General features: G+C 34.6%; 1 protein-coding gene across 3 annotated transcripts in view; it reads right to left on the bottom strand.

Annotated features, from left to right (window-relative positions):
- NBAS (NBAS subunit of NRZ tethering complex) overlaps positions 1-20,219 on the bottom strand; it is a 156,941-nt gene that overhangs the window by 77,892 nt on the left and 58,830 nt on the right. For 2 of the 3 annotated variants that reach the window (XM_052703407.1, XM_052703229.1), the window contains exons 33-40: positions 20,092-20,205; positions 18,244-18,401; positions 16,692-16,790; positions 12,377-12,544; positions 11,693-11,806; positions 11,175-11,298; positions 7,110-7,186; positions 6,473-6,610 (exon numbers count right to left, since the gene is read on the bottom strand). In XM_052703407.1, coding sequence (XP_052559367.1) covers positions 6,473-6,610; positions 7,110-7,186; positions 11,175-11,298; positions 11,693-11,806; positions 12,377-12,544; positions 16,692-16,790; positions 18,244-18,401; positions 20,092-20,205 — 992 coding nt within the window. The remainder of the gene's footprint in view (positions 1-6,472; positions 6,611-7,109; positions 7,187-11,174; positions 11,299-11,692; positions 11,807-12,376; positions 12,545-16,691; positions 16,791-18,243; positions 18,402-20,091; positions 20,206-20,219) is intronic. The other variant, XM_052703322.1, reaches the window with a different exon arrangement.

Genomic DNA, 20,219 nt, shown 5'->3' with positions numbered 1-20,219 from the left:
ATCTGAACACTGCTCTAGTGGAACTAACACATGATAAATGCAAGGTGAAAATGTCAAATGATAGAACATCTATAAAAATGGAAAATTACTATATAGTTTTGAGTGAAGTGCATACTAAATTCACATTGCATAATCAATTTCCCATTTGCAGGCAGCATTATTCTCACTAAATAACATCTCAATTTTGTCAATTATTCCAATCTCTTGTCCATCTCCCTTTTCTCTAAAAGAAAAAAAAAAAATCACTGTGTTTAGTTTCAGAATAAAATACATTATGGATGTTCTTTTTGAACATGCCTTAACTCTTATTGTATATGGCAGCAACTTTAGCAATATACAGACCATGGGATAACAATACATTTTTAGGGTAAAACTTGAGTACAACATGATACTGTTTTAGTTTCTTACATACAGCACGGTATTCTTTTAATTTGTAGTTTCTTGATTGTGTACATGCAAATATTTCCACCTTACTAATTTAAAGCTTGAAAAATACATATTGCATGAGCTACATGGCAGAGCAAAGCACTCATTTTTCCACAATTAACTTCTCAGCAACCATCTTCTTTTACTGTGGTTATTTTCCTGTAATGCTTCTTAGGCTAAAGATATCCCAGCCAAACCAAAATTTATCCTCAACTCTGAAGCATGATGAAAAAAAAAAAAAAACCAGAGACAGAAAAGCTAATTTCTTGCTCAAGAATTCAAGTTTGTTTGTAACTCCAGTAAAGTTACTTACACAGATAACACCTATGAATACAATTTTGCTTAATTATTCTGTGTTCTAAAAAAAAAATCATAGAAAATTTCAGTGGGGCTGCTTGCAAAAATTAAAATTGTTCACAGCTTTACATTAACTTGCAAATAATGAAGTACTATCATATCTGAAGTAGGAAATGCTGACTCCTTTAGTTCACTCAAACACCTTTTTAGCTGTGTTCAAATGTTTGTCATTCTGAAGAGACTCTTTAAAAATCAAATACATTTTGAAAAAGCTGTTTTTAAAGCAAACTGGAAAAACTATACCATCACCTGAAGAAGAAAGTAATATAGAATGCAAAGCCAACCAACTATTCAAAGACTTTCTCAAAATGCTATTGGTCACCTTTATACTCTTTCCCAGAGAGAAACAAAATCATTTGCAAGAAACAAAATAGCAGTTAACCCAACTAACTTTTCTGCGTGAAAATCCATACGTAAGTCTCCAGAGGAACACAGGCAAGCTGGACCTCAAACATCTGCCAAAATGCAAAGTTTGAAGATCATCTTTTCTAACAGAGTATTTCTAAATAGCTGGCACAAGAAAAACATTTTCGCTTCTGAAAGAAGCAGGATTTAGGCTCACAGCCTGTATAACTCTCACAAAATAAAAATAATGCAATACTCTCTTATTAAGTGCAATTCATCCTGATGAAATAAGACCAGGGGAAAAAAGCTATTATTAAAACTAATTTTTGAGGGGCCTACATATTATTTGTTCCTATCTAAGCATGATGATTCTTTGTAGTGTTGTGAGTTTAGATAAAGAAATATGAGGCTATACAAAACAAGGGCTTCTCTATAACAGACATATGTCAATCAAATGCACATAACTGTCACACTCTGCAGTGTCACTAACTGCTGCTATGACCAGGAGATGTACAAAAGGAACTGCTAGTTCAGGAGAACTTAAGTTTTAAGCCTTAGAGTTAAGTTTTAAGCCACAGAGTTCAGTGAACTGTGAGATTATTTTTTTTCACTTTTTATTTTTTAAACATATTCTTGTTAATATGTCATTAAGCAAACTAACAAAGCGCGACAGGACAAGGAGGAAACAAAAAGGGCTAAGAAAAGAAACTGAAACTATCTTAATATTGGCTAAGCTGATAGCAACAAGTTCTAAGAAGTAGTTCAAAATCAGCTACAGAATTGGCAGGATCACTTGGTGACAAGGTGTGAAAGGGGTGCTCATAGGTAAGTCCATAGCTAAGGAAATCTATGAGCTTGGACATCACTGTGATCAGATGGCAAGCACCCTTGAGTTCTTGAGAAACACAAACATGGAATTACATTAGCAAACAGGCTAAGATGCATGAACACTTGTTCTGATAGCTCATTAGATCTGCTGCTCTCTCTCCACAATTTAGCCTTCTTAAACAATATTTAGTGAGTTTGAAATAAGTCTTTACTTTCAATATCCTCCCCTGAGAATCCTACCAAAAAAATGTAGCATAAGAAATAAGGATGGGAGTTCTGCTTCTTTGACTTAATGTAAGTGCATCTATAATTAAAATCAATCTTATATAAACAAGCGATTGAACTATCTAGGGGCCAGGTCAAGCCCACAGAATGAACACCCATAAGATCAATATAAATTTCTATGTGTTCAGTTCTAAGTTCAAAGCACTCTCCCTTTGACCTTGCCTTCATTAATGCAAAAATGTGTATATGATATATATGCAAACATATTGGTTGGCACGCTACAACTTAAAAACTGCTCCACATGCCATTTCTTTTTTTCCCTATGGGAAATTATCCTATGGAAAACGACAGGAGAATAAGCCACAAGTTACATATTTGTCACAGCCACTCAGCACAGTTAAGGACTACAGATGTCACTGTACTGAGGGTAGATGAAAAGCCTAAACACAGAAATAATAGTCAGACAATGACAGGGGATAAATTAAAATAAAAAAAAAAAAAAGAGGAATAGCAGAGAAGTGAAATACACAAAGATTGTTATATAAACAGGAAGATAAATAAAAAATGAAACCAAAGGAAAAACTACTTCGCAGATAGTGAATTTATGTGAGGTGAAACAGAGCTCATTCTGCCTCTTATAGAGAAATGGATAGAGGCATCCTTAACCGGCAAGCAACAGAAAAGAGAAGCAGGTGAAGCATATGGAGCACAAATTCATTTTATAATTACACTTTTTCACATAGAAATTAAAAATAAAAATAAAAATAATAATAAAAAGAAATCAGTTAAGTCAGACTACTTCACACTGTGGAACAGAAATCTCAGTTTCTTTACCAACTATGATATACCTCATAAGAGTCACTAAAAAGAATCACTGAAGTTACTGTTTTCACATATTTCTAGTTGCAATGAACAACAACAAAAAAAAAGAAAACCAACACACCACAAGAATGAAAGTAACAGGTTAAGGAATAAAATAAATATTTAAGGATTTTCTGCCACGCTCATTTTTCCCCATCTTCTATTAATTGCACAATTCTCCTTCCTCTCTGAGATTTAGCAGTACTTATCAGAACTGTTGCTTGATGCTCCAAGAAAAAACCTAGCCTCACACCTAAATTAGTAAAATACTCTTCTCCCAAACCACTGAAACAGTTCAGTATTAAATTATTATCATGGAGACAAGAACATAATAAATCGGTTAACCTTAATTACATCTTTTCACCCATTTTTAGAGAAAACAGATCTCCATACACGTGTATTCTGGTCACTTATCATCAGGAAAGAACAAATGAGGAGATAAACTGTTAACAGAAATTAAATTATCCAGTGAATCTCATTCTCAGCTCTACAACTTTTCATAACATGCAGTCTATGACATTATGAGGTTACAGACACAGTGGGACAGCTCAGATGATTGGAGTGTTATAATGGACGGAAAGAGCATCTTCACAAAAAGCAGAGAGTAAAGCTATATTTGATAAAGCTGCTTAAATTCAGCCTTTCTGTGGAAAGATTGATAGGGAAAAATGTGGGTCATGATTAGAGGGAATCTAGAAAAAGAAAGAAACATTACAGTAAGAAGAAGAAAGAAACACTGTAGTAGATTAAGTGTTACAGACCACTTGAAAGAGAAAAGATTAACAAAATCCTTCAGAGAACTGTAAAATCAAGAATCTTGTTTCCTACATAAAACTCTCCGTAAAATCTGCTGGACAGGCAACAAGGCAGAATAAAGCAATTCTGATTGCTGAAGTGCCAGGTACAGATGAAGAAAAACCACTGCAGAATGTGATATTAAACATCAGACCTTGATGCTGGGACCAAAACACAGAAATTTCAAAGGAATAAAGGAAGGCTAACAGGAAGATAAAGATGCTGGCCTCTAAGACATTAGACATTGCCTTTAAAGGTAGCCTTCCTCCCATACAATCCTACCTGTCAGCTTTTGAAAATCACTGTAGAGGGGAAGGTGAGCTGGATCATCTTAAAATTACAGAATAATTCAGAGACAACTCTCAAAATGCACATACAGAAAGCAGCAGCAGAAGCAGTCTTACTGAGACATAGTGACTTGTTACTAACTACTAACTAAGCTCAAAAAAGAAAGGGTTACAAAAAAGGAAGAGAAGGATGAATATTACAGAAATGTAATTTTGAAAGGATAGAAGAACATAGAAACATTGCCTAGAGACAAAGGATTGGAATTAGAAAGTTAGCTCAAGTCAGAATTCTGAATGGATACCAGGAATAATAAGAAGGGTTTCTATAGTTACAGCAGCAGCAAAATGAACACTGGAAATTTTGGGTCCACTCTTCACTTTATTTTGCCTTGATTTTCAGTGTCAAAGTATCCCAGATTCCTGGACCTAGAAGCCAAGCTGGGGAGAGAAAGGCATTATTCACTGTAGAAAAGACTTAAGGACTGCTTAATTAAGCTGGATATAATCAGCTTAGATGTCAAAACAAAATGCATCCAAAGGTTCCTAAGGAGCTAGCCAGCATCACTGCCAGGGTTTTCACTGCCATATCTGAAAGAGATGGGATAAAGAGAGGAGGCCTTGAGGCTATGTAAGAACTGTTCAGCAACAGTCAGAACACTGCTGTGTTATCAACACATTTAGCCACAAATGCAAAGTGCTGCAACAGGAAGAAGGGCCGTGATGAAGAAAATCAACTCCATTCCAGGCAGACCCAGAACATACTTAGACCACATTTAAAATAATTACATATATATATAAAATTTAGCTCCTAAAAGGGTAATGAGAATCACCTCACATCAATGTTTTCCATGCCTATTCTACTACTATTGAATTATTTTTCTCATTTCTTCTATCTGGCATAATTCTTGCAGATCTTTATCCATGGTTCTATTAAGTTGTAGAACTCCATTAGTGTCTCCCTCACAGTAAGAAGCTAATACAGCTCAAATGCCATAAACTATGTTTACATTATAATAACAACTTCAAAATCAAGTCATCTTGGGTACAAAAATAGAGAGATGCTTTACTCTTTGTTTCTCCTTATTACAAAGAAATAACATCATCAAAATATACATTCTCCACTTGATTTTCTTCTACATATCAATAGTATAATGAAGATAATGAGAACTCCTGGAAACCAGTGATTCTGTTCTGATGTGCAGATTTTAACAGTATTTCAGGTCACAGTAAAAAGTTAAGCCTGGATCCAACAGAACTACTGATTCATAAGAATCATAGAAGATCATCAACTACAACCATCCACCTACCACCAGCATTTCCCAGTATACCATATCTCTTAGTACAATATTTAAATGTTTCTTGAGTACCTCCAGGGACGGAGATTCCACCATCTCCCTAGGCAGCCCATTCCAGTGCCTCACCACTCTTTTGAAGAAGAAACTTTTTTTTTTTTTTAACATCCAACACGAACCTCCCCTGGAACAACTTGAGCCCATTCCCTCTAGTCCTATAGATTCCTTCAAAACATGTTTCTTAACTAACTAGAAAGTCCTAAAAATAATGGAAGAGGAACTCTCCCTACCACCACCATCCTATTATTCTTGGAATAAAACAATTTTCATTCTGAGAAATTTTTTGCCACTGTGCCAGAGGTACCCCCATGTACTATTTTGAAAGATTTATACAATGTTTCTTTAAAACAAATACAGGAAGCAAAGAGTTCTCCATCCTTCAATACAGTTTCTTAAAAATTCAGCTAGAATTGTTGGACAAGATATCAGTTTCAATGGACTACAGGAATATTTCCTGTTGTGATTTAGAACCTGACTTTTGCATCAACTGTAATTCCTACTAAGAAACCTGAGTCTGACAAACTTTTGTATATCATCTTTCATATTTAGTTTGTTTGTTGCACAGCTCCTTTAATAAAAGGCAATGAATTACAAACAGAGCCATGCTGCTTCAAAACCAACAAGGAAATTAACAACTTTATCAATAAATGAGGATGAATTCTCAGGACACCATCTGTGAATTAAAATATAGAACAACATATGTCAAGAAAGGCCATGGAAATTTTTTGGACAGTGTTGTTCTCGCTTAAGTAGGCACCTAACTCATCCTAGGAAGTGAAACTGTGATTCGGAACAGATAATATACTCTTCCAGAATTTTTTTTGAGTACTTGTCTGTTTACAGCACTGTGGAAGAAACATTATGCATAACTTACCAAGCTGCTCACAGAGCAAGTTAGATCATTTCCTTAACAGGCTTAACTCATGTAACCAATTATTTAAATAACTTTAATGCTGCACAGAAATGAATATGGTTTTAAAAAGAAAAAATACTAACCCTGTAGAGAGGGTGGCACTTGTCCTTGAAGCATGGTGCCAAACGAGCATAGATCTGCAGGCTATAGTAATAACTTGCCAGCTGGAGGGATATTGCAGAATGCAATTGCTTTTCAAAGCATTTGTTGGCATCCACCACCTAGGAGAAAGAAAGCATTAATTTAAATGAAAGAATTAGCAAGTGTACAATGTTACGCGCACAAACTTTCTAAAAGCTCCTTGCTGTGATTTAGAAATAACTCTGACTATGTTTTTCTGGCACAGAAATAAATCAACAGCTTTCCTGTGCTACACAAAGATAATTCTATACTAATATGTTTTTCTCTCCTTGCACAAACACCTAACCAAATTTCCAAATGATGGCTTTGCTTATCCTATACCATAAAATTTATTACTATATTTCTTAGTTACACTGCAACTGTCAGTCAGTGGCCTGTTGACAAAAATGTCACTTCATCAGTGCCATCTTTGTAACCTAGTCCAATAGCATTTGTGCATGCAGAATTACCTTTAAATGCACCTGTCCAAAACATTTATTTTTTTATTCGAATTCCAAGAAAACTCTAAGGAAATTACATTTTCTTACGCAATTCTGAAGTCCTTTGAAAAACATATGTATAAAATCAGTATCAACATACCTGCGGCAGTGCAAGCAGATAGGCAAGAGCCAGGGCCATATCATTTGGTAAAGCATCACTTGCCAGTTGTAACAGAACTGCAGTATATATGGAAGGAAAATAATGCTTGAATTACTGACCCATCCAGCCTTGACAGTTAGCAGATAAAATGGTTTTCACTTATCTTTATTTTATTAGACGCTAGCTTGAAGAACTTAATACATACTTAATTAAACACTAATCAGAAACAGAGAATATGTAATTAAACTGCAACACAGCTTTACCTTGATTTCCCAACAAAGTGTTCCATGCATTAACCAAACAAGAATGAGAGCGTGGTAACAGATGTTAAACAAAGCCACTGAAAGATCATCAGTACTTATATTTACTAAAAGTAAATGTTTCTTGTAAAGTCAAGGCACTAACACGATGTTCCAAATGTTACAAGATACCAACTAGAGGAATTGCACAAAATGTTTTCTTTTCAAGCATGAGCTCAAATTCACTTACAACTGAATACAAAATGACATATCAAAAACTTTTAACTTAAAATAAAAAATTAAGAGCAACAAATGGCATAATTTTTAAAATAAGAAACACTAAAACAAAAAGAACATGCGAGGAAATTCCCCAAAACATTATTGTGAGAAACAAGTTTATTTGAATTAAACACATCGTAAAGAACTGCAAAAAAAAAATCACTTAACTATATCATAGACAACTATACCTAAAATGCATTTTCCAACTAAGAAGTTATAAGCTACAGTTACATATAAGCTTTGGACAATCGTGTAATTAGAAAGGCATCACTGACTACAATTAGGTCTGTTACTAAGCAGCATACAGATAACTAAAAGAGAAGTTTCCTTAATTAAATACTAGTGTTCATTTTTGACAAATTCTAAAGCTAAACTTAGAAGGTAGATAAGAAAATGAAATTACTAAGAAAACTGGAAGTATAGGAAAACTAAGATCTTAAGTAGACACCATAATTCTTACAACTGCTTTTCCTTTGTTTTTCTGCCACTAGGAAAACAGCAAAAACAAAACAAACCAGAAACTCCTACATCTAAAGAAAATTTAGAGTACAGAAAACAGATTAGCTAGTCTTCTTCCAGCATATTTACATTTCAATACAAGGAAAAGGAGAGAAGGGGAAAAAAAATTCTTAACACACACACACACACTTCACAGAACCTCTCACATGCACACGAAACCCACTGAACAATAACCTCCTAGGCTGCTGTCACATATTTGAAACAGAAGTTGAAGCACAAAGACGTAGTAGAAATGAATACAAATCATATTTTTCCTAATTGCAATGATTCTGACCATAAAAGACATACTTCAAATAAAACTGACAAGAAGTTATCTGCTTTCCCCACATTATAAATCCCCAACTTCCTTTTTGTTTAAAAATAGAAACCATTATATTTTCCTTTTCACAAAAAAAGGGAACAAAGGTGGCACAGATACAGAGAAAATGCCTATGATTTGATGATTAATAACAGGCTTGCTCCTTTATGCATTATTTTCTTTTGTACTAAAGTGAAGCATCACTGCGGTTGCTACAGAAGATTCAACAGTTGCAAAATAATGATGTTGATGAGGTTAATATTCCCTACTCCCAAAACTGCACATAAGCTATTAATTCCAGAAGGAAGTTCAAAAATCTAAGGAAGCTCAGATCAGAAACTGCTAAAGGAATCATAAGCATACTAGGGAAAAAAAAAAGCTTTTTTTTTTTTTTTTTTCCTCCAGTCAGCAAAATCTCTCTTTGCTTATTTTAAGAAAGTCTCAAGTATCTGTATTCTATATATATTGTGAAAACGACTCCTAATGCTTGCTGGCAAGAAGCGCTTTTACTTTGCGCACACAGTTCCCCCCAAAAGAATTCTCTATTCCAACGAATACGAACGTTTGAATGATCAACTATAATTTTCTGATTATCACTAACTTGCCATTAGGCTGAAGATTTACGTACTGGCCCCCAGCCAGATACAACAAGCAAATTTCTATGTGACAGGTATTCACAGAGGCTGTCTGGATGGTAACATTTCAGCTACTGCAAACACAAAACTGTTCATTAGATTCTATGCTTCAAATAGCTTTTACCATTAGTTTCTTGCTGCTGACAGCTTGTTTCTACTACATTCAAAATAACCTGGATACTGTTCAAGAAAACACAGTAGAACTTGGGCAAAACCTAACAACAAAATCTTTATAAATTAGTTTGCAAAAATGATATTTTGTATTGTAGCATCTCTACTTAAGCAGAAAAAACTGCAAGCAGAAAAAGACGAACTTCAGCTCTGACCTCTTTTCCCTTTCTTTGGAGAATTCATGACCAAAAAACTTGAAGGGTACACAACACTGTATTCTCTTCCAACTTAACATCTGCAACTAGACAACTGTCCAGCTAGCAAATATTTCACCCTCCAGACAACAATCACAACAACACAGCACCAAACCAATAGCACCATAGCCAGTATATGATTTCATTCACACTCTTGCATGAAGCTCAACATAAAGTTCCCAGTTAAGAGTACTTAAGAGTAAGAACTACTTCCGTTCTCATTTCTTCTGAGAAATAATACACTCTGTACTGAATAAATATATACATACACATTTCTGGGGAGGCCTGTGTGCAAGTATGTGCTCACGTACTTATGTACATCCTTCTACCAATGCAAACACACAAATACATGAAGACAAAAATCATTCAGTTTTATGTCTCCACTATAGCGCCATGTAGCGCTATGTAAAACCACCAGGTTGAAATTGGAGACTATGGATATTAGCAGGATGCCACTTTGTCCTGGCACATATCTTTGCAAAACTTACAAAGACGTAAAATTATTCAGACTGCTGCCAAACTTGAAGTTTGCCAAAGGGATTAAACATAACAGGAATAGCAAAATAGGGAGGATAACGAATGATAAACAAAGTGCCTACAAACATATAGAAATATTTTCATTTTTTTATTTTTTTTTTCCTCCACTTCTCGTGCACATTTTGACTTTATAACACAAGCTTTTTTTGGAAGGAAGAGGAAGAAAATGTGACAAATGTAATTTACCAACACCTAGGAAGCGTCAATTTTCCAATGTTTCACACGAATGTATCCTCATTTATGTTTGTGATTGTTGACATTATGTCACATATATTATTATTACAATTAAACTGTAGTAGTTATTTGTAGAAATAGCACATATCTGAAATTAGAGAACTGTATACGTGTAAAATAATATGGTTTTCATTGAACATTTGAAATAAAACTGCATGGATTATGAAGAAAGTCTCACTTTAAACTTTTCTCATCCTGTAAGTGAACTAATACACTCACTTTTCTTGGCAGATCTTCCCATGGAGTAAAATATAATAGATTTCTTCCTTCAAAAGGCACTAACAGTAAATATTTAAACAGATCATTTCTTAAACTTGCAAGAAATTGCCAAAAGGAATATCAAACAACTGAAAGAGTTTTGTTTTGCTTTTAAAAAGTGGAACAATTTCCATTAACAAGTCACTGAGTATGATCTATAAAATTTAAAAATTTAAGAAAAGACAAAAAGTTCTACTGTTTCCAGAAATCGGAAACTGAGCAGTTACATACCAAATGAAATACTGCAATGATCCTGCAATAAGAATTGCTGTTTAAACAAGGGCACGAGCTCTGAACAAATAGAGATATTAACAATGTGTTGTAAATTTCATTTTAAATATGTGTAGTTTGCAGTATTAATGAAATATTCAGCATTTTTTTTCTTCATAATGTTCATAACCTTGTCAGTCTCCGAACAACAGTTTCTATTTATTTAAAGCCAACTTTCATATTTAAAATTTCTGGTTTCTACTGAGCGACTCCTTTTAGAAACAGCACTTCTCTAAAAACTGTACCTACTCCTATTAAGACTACTTACCAACCCATGAAGTTAAACTAGAATAATTTGTACAAACTATCAAAACAGTACTGAAAGCATTATATACCATTCTCCACACTTAAACTCATCCAAAGCTTCTGCTGTACTTACTATATTATAGTTAAGTACAAGAGTGAATATACACACACACACACACTCATACCTTCTGTAGTTGGAAGCAGGTCTTTTGCTTCACTCTTCGTTTCTGTGAGTTTTTCTGTCCTCAACAATACTTCTGCAAAACTTTCCAAAGAATTGTTCTGGTATGTACCGTAGCTGATTTCAGACTAGAAGTAAAACATGAAAAGTGATGCATGCACACTACACACTGCAGTTACAATCATCAACCTCAGTTCTTTCTTTTGCTCTCATTTCTATTTCATTCTGGAATTTATCCACAGAATTAGAGAATAGTTAAGGATAAAAGGAACCACTTGGGATCACCTACTCCCAGTGCCTCTGCTTCAGACAGGGTTATCTAACACGCTGCACAGGACCACATCAAGGCAAGTTTTAACCACCTCCAGTCCAGAACCTGACTCCACACTGTCTTCTATTTTTCCTACTTTCACACAAAACTTCAGATTCTCGCAAATCAAACGTATCATCAAAAATACATACATTACTTACTTATAAATCTAGAAAAAAAAAAAGATTCAGAACTCTGTAACTGAAACTTACTTCTGCAACATACGGGTCAGCAATTAGAGACTCATAAAATGGATGACAGCCTTGCTTTTCCACAGTGATGTTTTCTCCCAGCCCACTTTTTAATACATCTCCAAGTTCTTGTCCCTGGGGAAAGGAAAAAAAGGTACAGCTTAGTTGTAAACAAAACTTCATTGAAACCTCTGTACTGTTATTCAAAAGTATATAGTATAGTATAAAGTAAAAATATTCCTGAAATCAATGGAGAGTAAGACAAGCAACATCCTACACAAAGATTTTTTATTTTAATTTTTAAATCACACTTAACAGTGACATTGCAGAAACTGGTATCAAGAATATTATAGAAAATCCACTCAAATAAGCAACATAGAAAAAAAACCTGAAAAATAAACAGCTCCAAAGATAACTTCAGTACTTAAATTGTTAACTTCACTGTGCTCTATTCTCCAAAGTTCTGAATTTCAACCAAGTTTAAACCATGCCTTCTCACACTAAGCTAAAAACAAAAGCAAGAGAAAAACTAGGAAGAGGAAACACCTTCAAGCACATTATTTCATTGGGATTCGCTTGTCAACAGCCCCTTGATGTAAGTAGTTACTTTATTAGTTTGAGTTGTCGGGTATCTACAAGGAGCCCTCCTACAGTAACATATCAGTAAATATGTAAACGTCTCAAGACACATCAGCAATCCCTTACATGTAACGGTCGAAGGTAAGTTAGTGATCTCTTCCACCACTGACCATCACTGACAGCATGCAGCATAGCTTTTGTAGTCATAGTTGTGTTAGACAACACCTTCATGGTTTTTGTTGTTGTCCAGTACAACAAATCAGCAGACTGGCTAGCGGAGATGTTGGTATCATCCTGCGAGCACATCCAACACACAATGATAAGTGTTAGACCCATGTTTTAATTACAGTAATGACCTAATGCCAAAACACATTAGAATTTACACACAGTGTGTTAATATGCTGTATTAATAACTTATTTCAATATTCATTAATTTAGGCAATGGCTGTCGTAAAAAAAAAAGTTAAGTAACAGTTTAAATCTGAAGTCAGTAGCACTATCAGTAGAACATTTTGCCTCTTATTCAGTTGTAATCTCACATGTCCAGATGCAACTGCACATAACTCCAAAGTTTATCATGACAATGTTTTAATTTATGTACTCAGCAATAAAAAAAGCAATCTCTCTGTGATTGAGAACATCAAACATGCTGAAGTTAATCTTCAGCAATTCAAGCAACCTGATAGTAGAGACAATCTTATATTATTAAAGGTAGCATTTATTGAGTTTTCAGTAAACTGTAAACAATCATCTCCACAGAAAGCAAAGAAGTATCAAGACTTGAAATTCTCACTCAGCACTTACAAGGTAGATAGAAATACAGTAAATGTAACAGAATGCAATGAAGAATCTTAGTCTATTCTCAAGCCTAAGACATTTTTGCAACATACACACATTCAAAGAATCATAGAATGGCTTAGGTTGGAAGGGACCTTAAAGATCATTTAGTCCCAACTCCACCGCCATGGGCAGGATTGCCAATCACCAGATCAGGCTGCCCAGGGCTCCACCTCACCTGGCCATGAACATTTTGAAGGATAAGGCATTCGCAACTGGTGGGGGCAACCTGTGCCAGGGGCTCACCACCGTCTAGCAAAGAATGTCTTCCAAATGTCTAACCTAAATTTCCCCTATTTTATTTTAAATTAGCCATTCCCCTTCTCCTATCACGATTAGTCCATGTAAAAAGTTGCTCTTCCTCCTGCTTATAAGCTCCCCTCAAGAGCTGGAAGGCCACAGTGAGACCTCCTTATGGTTTCCTGCAAAACATCTTCACTCGAGTGAGTCAGCAGACTTACACTAAAATCAATTCTTCACATACAGGACAAAGAAAGCTTTCTGCATAAGCTCTTTGCCATGTAAAGTATTTAATTAATACTCAAAACATCCATTTGGTTGATCTGTGCTAATTGTTTCAGCCATGAAAGGTTTATGTTTGTGGCATACTTTACGAAGTTTACATATTAGTACATAAACACATAATTAGCATGGTAACGTAAATATGGTTTCCAACACCACACAATATCAATATTCCTGTCCATACAGTAAACTTTTACGGCTTTATCTCCTTACAGCAAAGTTTACTGAAATAGAATTTTATCTGCAAAAGTAATAAGTGAATGGGAAATATTAGTCCACAACTGTTCATAACAGACGCAAATGAACAAAATGTATACTAAGTACAACATATCAAAACTTAAAGCCTTTCTTCTCTGTAATTTGAACTGTAACACTTTTAGCCTAACTTTACGCTATCCTGAATTAACCTCTGTAAATCTATGTTATTCCCTAAATAATATTAAAGATCCAATGTAGTAAGATAAGTTTAATTGTATCCTTTAGGAGGACATTACAGCTTGAAGATTTTGAGGAAAATCTTTTAGCATCTAAAAAGATTACATGAATCTAAATCGCTATAAAAAAAGAAAAATCCAACAAATTATAAATTATCAGGATAATCTAAATTAACAGCTAAAATACTTGCATGTGTTTATATACATATAATTGTACAGATTCAAACAGTCTAACCTAATAACAAAGAGAAAGCCAACCATTTCATTTTTTAAAAAAAGCCACAGAAGAGTGATAAAAAAATACCTGCCACACTGATTTGTCATTGTTGTTCCCTTAAATGACAACTAGCCAATGTACAAGGATCCAAATATGCTGAAAGCATACCCTGAATATATGTTATGCAATAATAGACATCTGAAAGTAACAAATGAGAATAGCAGAATATGTACTTTTTTTTTTTTTTTTTAAAGAAAACTTGCATATGTTGATTACATGAAAGGAAAGCTAAAGGATTTGTAGTTAAACAAAAAAATAAATATCAAAAATTCCTGCAAACATAAACCAACACGTAGATTAGAAATTACAAAAAGGATGCACCTCAAGATTACAGCACTAGAATTCAGGTGTCACTGGATGTCTAATGATTTATTAAGGCTAATACTGTCATTGGAACCTAGGAAGTAATGCAATTTTAAGCACAGACAATTTGTTTTCATTCAGCTACTTGAAACACAAGCTTTGATGACAGCCTGATACACATGGTAGTAATTAGGATATATTCATTATACTTTTAGGTCTAACAAGAGGACCTAGACTTTTGGGGTCAGTAGCTTAAGGACAGGAGGATACCTCAAAGACATCTTAAATTGTTGACATCTTTGATTAAATAAGTGAATCAAGCATGTAATGGCTAGTTAGCAGCAGTATTCTCTGTGCATCATTGATTAAATTGCCAGCAAGAGTTTAAACAGTGCAAGAATGGAATCCACCTTGAGATCTCCTCTTCCCCAGCACAGGAGTTCAGTGACAGTAAATGACCTCCATGAAGAATATCACACCTCCAATAATTACAGCTATTTCTTCCTATGAGCATTATAATTTGTCAATTAATGGATTAAAATCAGTACATTTACTAACCCACAAAAGATAGTTTTAGTTAATCACAAAAAAAAAAAAAAACACACACACACGTATATAAACACACACACACACACACATACGCATATGTATATTGCATTTATATACATACATTTGTGTGTAGATATATATCACAACTATTAGAAATTGCAGCTACAGTAATATTTTTGCCTGCAGTTTCAAAGATTCCAGATGGAAGAATTCCCAGAGCATGCTACAGCAGTAAAACAGTTATATTACATCAGATGTTGATTAAAACAAAGGTAGGATTACACAGCACTTAATTATTGTTGGCTATGTTCTCTCTTGAGGCGCTGTAAAACTGTGAGAAATGCAAGAAGCCATAAATCCTAAACAATCCAATCGAGGACAAAAGTTAAAATAAGTAACCGTACAGAACTTGCTGTGTAATATTCTGAAATAGGACAAAACGTTATTATTTTAGCAATACAGTATTAAATACACAAAAAACAAAGACTAACACGTTCCATCTATGGCTATCATTCATGGAAATTCCTTCAAGGGAAAAATACCATTAAATAGGCTGCAATTCAACTATTTTTCTAAAAACAAAACACACAAACAAAAAACAGCCTATACAATACGAAACAACTCTCTTTCCTTCCTTCTCTACTTTTTTATATTTCTTTAAGAGTTTTTCTTTCCTCCCAATCTGAGATTTGTTTAACATCTAAAGAAAAACTGAATTTAACAGAAAAGACACAAGGAAAAATAAAAAGGATCTAAACTAAACATAATTTTTTTTCCCCAGAACAACTTCTTAATCAAAATTAGAATTATCCAGACTCCAAAGAGGTAGAAAAAGAATTCATTTCTTTCAGAAAAGGAAAACAGCATCAACTTTAAAAAGAAAAATGTACTCTCAATTGTACATGTACAAAATTAAATTAGTTAAATCATAAACTTGAAAAGTAGAAAAGAACGGTAGACTTTTCTGCTCCCCTTCCTTTACTTCCAGAAATAACTCAGGGTTGATCTATCTTCTGATTTTGCACACAAAAAACTACTTCACATGCAGTATCTAAAATGGTGAAGAAATCATGTATCTCACGATACACAGTAGAAACCGAAAAAGTCTAACTCAAGATATTTCTGAATACATAGCACAGGCTTATTTTCAAGTGTTTTGATTTGCAAACACAGATAAAAAAATACAAACGAACTTTAATGTAATTTATTTTCTTAAGTTTTTTTGCACTTCCCTCTTGTCCTGCCTCTAGGTTTACATATATATTTTTTTCCTGTTTTTTTTTTCCTATGATGTTAAGATTTTTCTTTTCTTTTCTTAAGGAAGAAACAAAACAAAACAAATAAACAAAAAAACAAATCAAAACTCTTGAACCCATAACAATCAAATGGAAATTAGCAGCCCTAAACACTGCACATTTGACATAGTATATAGGCAGATGTTGCTCACACTCAAACTCAGCTCTTCAGCGTAATACAAAGTAAAACCATTACTACTGTAAAAATTCTCTATAAAGATTACCTCTGTATCCTTACTCATCAGAGAAGAAGGTCCTGAGGTATTCACATTCTCTCCTCCTTCTGAAGGAAGCAACTGGTAATTCACAGCCTGATAGAGAATCTGTGAAGACAGAATAATCTCTTACCAGAACAAATAATCAAAATATAAAACACTGATTCCACAGGAACGTCAAGAAATTCTGATGCAAAAGCTTCCATAAGAGGAAAACAAGAAGAGAGGAGGCAAAAAGTGTAGGGAGAAAAAGAAAAAAAAATGTATTTATTTGACATCTTCTTACTCATGTAGTCCAGTCCCAGGGAAAAATGACTTTCCCTTCACTCTGAACTCTGTGCAGTGCTTTTTTCCATGCAATGTAAGAATTGTTGGGTTCTTTTTAGACTACACAGACTCTTCTGAATCACATAAACTGAAGGATTTCATCAAAAATACTCATTATGGGAACTGTGCCACTGAGGTGCTAGGCAGAGCTGTCACGTTAACAAGCCCGAGAACTAACAAAGTTCTACAAAAGAAACTCAGTCACAGTCTTTTAGTTTCATCTCGTTACCATGAACTGCTGATAAAGATTTTTTGCATTTATCTAAATATAAATATAAGAAAACAACTCAGTACCAAACTTTGTGAATGAAGAAGAGAATCTCGTCCCTTGAAAAATGGATGCAAAAAGCTAATAATCACTGGCACTATGTTAAAGAGGAAAAGAGGAAAAATGCACCAATAAACGGGCAATTAATTGACAGAATGCATATCACATTTTGCTTTATACAGCACCATATGTTTTATTTTATTTGTTTGTATAGGCACATAAGGGATGGAAATGTGCTTTTATTTTTATATTGCACAGGTATCAATTCTGCCAAGATTCCATTTGTGTTCAAGCTTATAACTGAAGTAGATACCTGTCCAAATATGACTGCATACAGAAGCAAGACTTCACTTCAAACACTTCGTATGATTTCATTCTGCTATTACCCTGCTACCAAAGTTGTAGAGACTGCCTTCATGTTTCCTACATTTTTCATACACATAGCAATACAAGCAATTTTATAATGAAAAAGGATATGTACATGCTGCTGCCTTAATTAGACTGCACATGTACTGTATCTATTCCTCCCCTTTCCCCCTTGTATCTTCTGACAGAACATAAAACTTCTAAGATAGTTGTATTATACAGAAACAAATCTATGAAAAAAGCGTTTAATTAACTTTTATGTGGACATTTAATTAAGTTATTTTACAGCATATAAACAGAAGACAGAACCTGGATAACATTAGAAAAAGGATTTAGATGTACTTGCAGATAGACTGTTAAATTGGGCAATAAATTAAAACATTAGAAGTACTGAATAAGAACTTCTACCTGAGCAGGCATCATATAAACAGCTTATAGGAAAACTTATGCTGAAATAAAACAGTGAAAATAGAACAAGTATAAGCTTGCTGCCATGGGGGTGGCAGACAGACAGACTTCAGGAAACAAAACTGAGCAGAAATTCCCTTTAATACCTTAGTACACAGTTAACTGTACGAAAGAAGTTTCAGAAAGACGTACCTGGGTTTGCAATGAACTGCTCACTCCCAACAATGCCTCTATAGCACTTGGGGGACAGTGTGTCAAAGCAAAAGCCATGAGTTCCTGACGCATGCCCAAGTCATGGTAGCCTTCTGATTGCCCAAGCTGACTGCATACTTCCCAACTTTTAGCATAGCCTACAAGGGAACACAAAACTTACTTCTGAGTAAGCTTCTCAAGTGGCAGTATTCTCATTGGATGAGATAAAGGAGGGCATGCGATACTCCTGTCAACACAATCCCTGAGAAAGGTACTGCAAAAGCTCCATCAGATTGATATAATTCAACTTCAGACTGACCAAACAGAAGGAAGACTCACTGCTACCATGTCGCAGATATCTTTACGATAGCAATCTGTATGCCTACACACTACAATTTTACACTAGCAGTAAGAAAAAAACGTACTTCAGAGCATAATATTAAATATATTACAAGAATGGCACTCCTAATTGAGCATTCATTATGTAACAATGCTTAGAAGAGACCTATATGTTGTGAAGCAGCAGTGAAAGTAGAGAGAGCAGAACAAGAACAAACTTACTAGGGTGGAGGACAGTGGATGGATAGACTTAAGGAAAAAAAAGAGCAAAAGTTCCCTTTAACACCTGTCACCTGATAAACTAGAATAACCTCAATTCATCTGTTTCTTCACCCTCTCTCAAATTTGTGGCTGAAAAAAGAGCCAGAGAAACAAAACCTATATTCCTTAGTATCTCAACATACATATCCTTTACTCTCATTCATATCCTCACATATAAGAATTACATAAATAGCACAAATATGTTAATTATCTTGATAGGAAGTCATTTGAAAAACCTCACACATGAGTCCACTTTAAATCTCTTATTAAGGACTCGTTGAAGTGACTTGGATAACCTAGAGTGAACAGCATGCCCCTGCCACAGCAAAGATCCTTTCAAACGCCTGCCCTATCAGACTGCAGCAGTACTGTCTGTGCCTAATATGGTGACTATACGCAACAGAGTATCAGGTCCCTGTAATATTTGATAAGAAACAAAAGTCACCACTTACTCCTAGATTCTACAATACTGTAAGCATATTTCATATAGAAAAATGAATGAAATATTCCCACCCAGCTGTCTAACAAAAATTCTTAATTCTTTCAAGCAATGAATAAGTGGGATAGCAATTGCAGAGAACTTTTGCAAGCTGCAACAGCTTGAAAGAAAATTAAAATACATTCCACAACTAATTTCAGAGGTAAGTATAACTGTATATAACAGCAATACTGAACACATATGGACAAATACAAGTTAAACTGCAATACTGTTTCACATGTGATTACAACAAACACAATCAGTGGCAGGGGGCTTGGAACTCTATGATTTTAAAGGTCACTTCCAACCTAAACTATTCTATGTTTCCATGATTCTGTAATTCCAAAATATAGCATTTGGACTATTTAAACAACTTGACAAGAAAATAAGACTCCTTTTTTGAAACACACACACAAAAAAAAAAGAAAATCCCATTACAAATGGAAACCCTAGTAGGATACACTTGTGAGCTTCTGACCCAGAAAGAAAAGGATTATCTGAACTACGGTATACATTTCCATTTCAGAGACCTCAGCAGAGCAAATTCTCAAAGAACAATGCTGCACCAGAATACACTGTGACTTATCTTGTAGTTCTGAGACATAAATGGAAGTTGTTATATTTCATGCTACACACCAAGCACAGCTGACATGCTGACTTGTACAAAGTAGCTGATTTTTTGAATGAAATGGATCAGTGTGAAGAAACATACTTCAGAGCAAGCTTTCCAACCACCATCACCCCATGGCACCTTTGTTATTTTACCTCACCTGCAGTCATGAGTTCTTGGCAATGCATACTAGCTGCTTTGTAGTCCTGAAAACTGAGAGCTTGTTCCACTAAAAGGATTAAAACTTGACCCTTTCTCTCCATCTGGTCATCTCCTGTAAGAAAAAAT

This window comes from Tympanuchus pallidicinctus, unplaced genomic scaffold (assembly GCF_026119805.1).
Source record: "Tympanuchus pallidicinctus isolate F22 unplaced genomic scaffold, pur_lepc_1.0 scaffold1, whole genome shotgun sequence".
In the NCBI taxonomy this organism is placed as follows: domain Eukaryota; kingdom Metazoa; phylum Chordata; class Aves; order Galliformes; family Phasianidae; genus Tympanuchus; species Tympanuchus pallidicinctus.
Note: the sequence above shows the minus strand (reverse complement) of the source record. Positions and strands in the feature narration are given on the sequence as shown.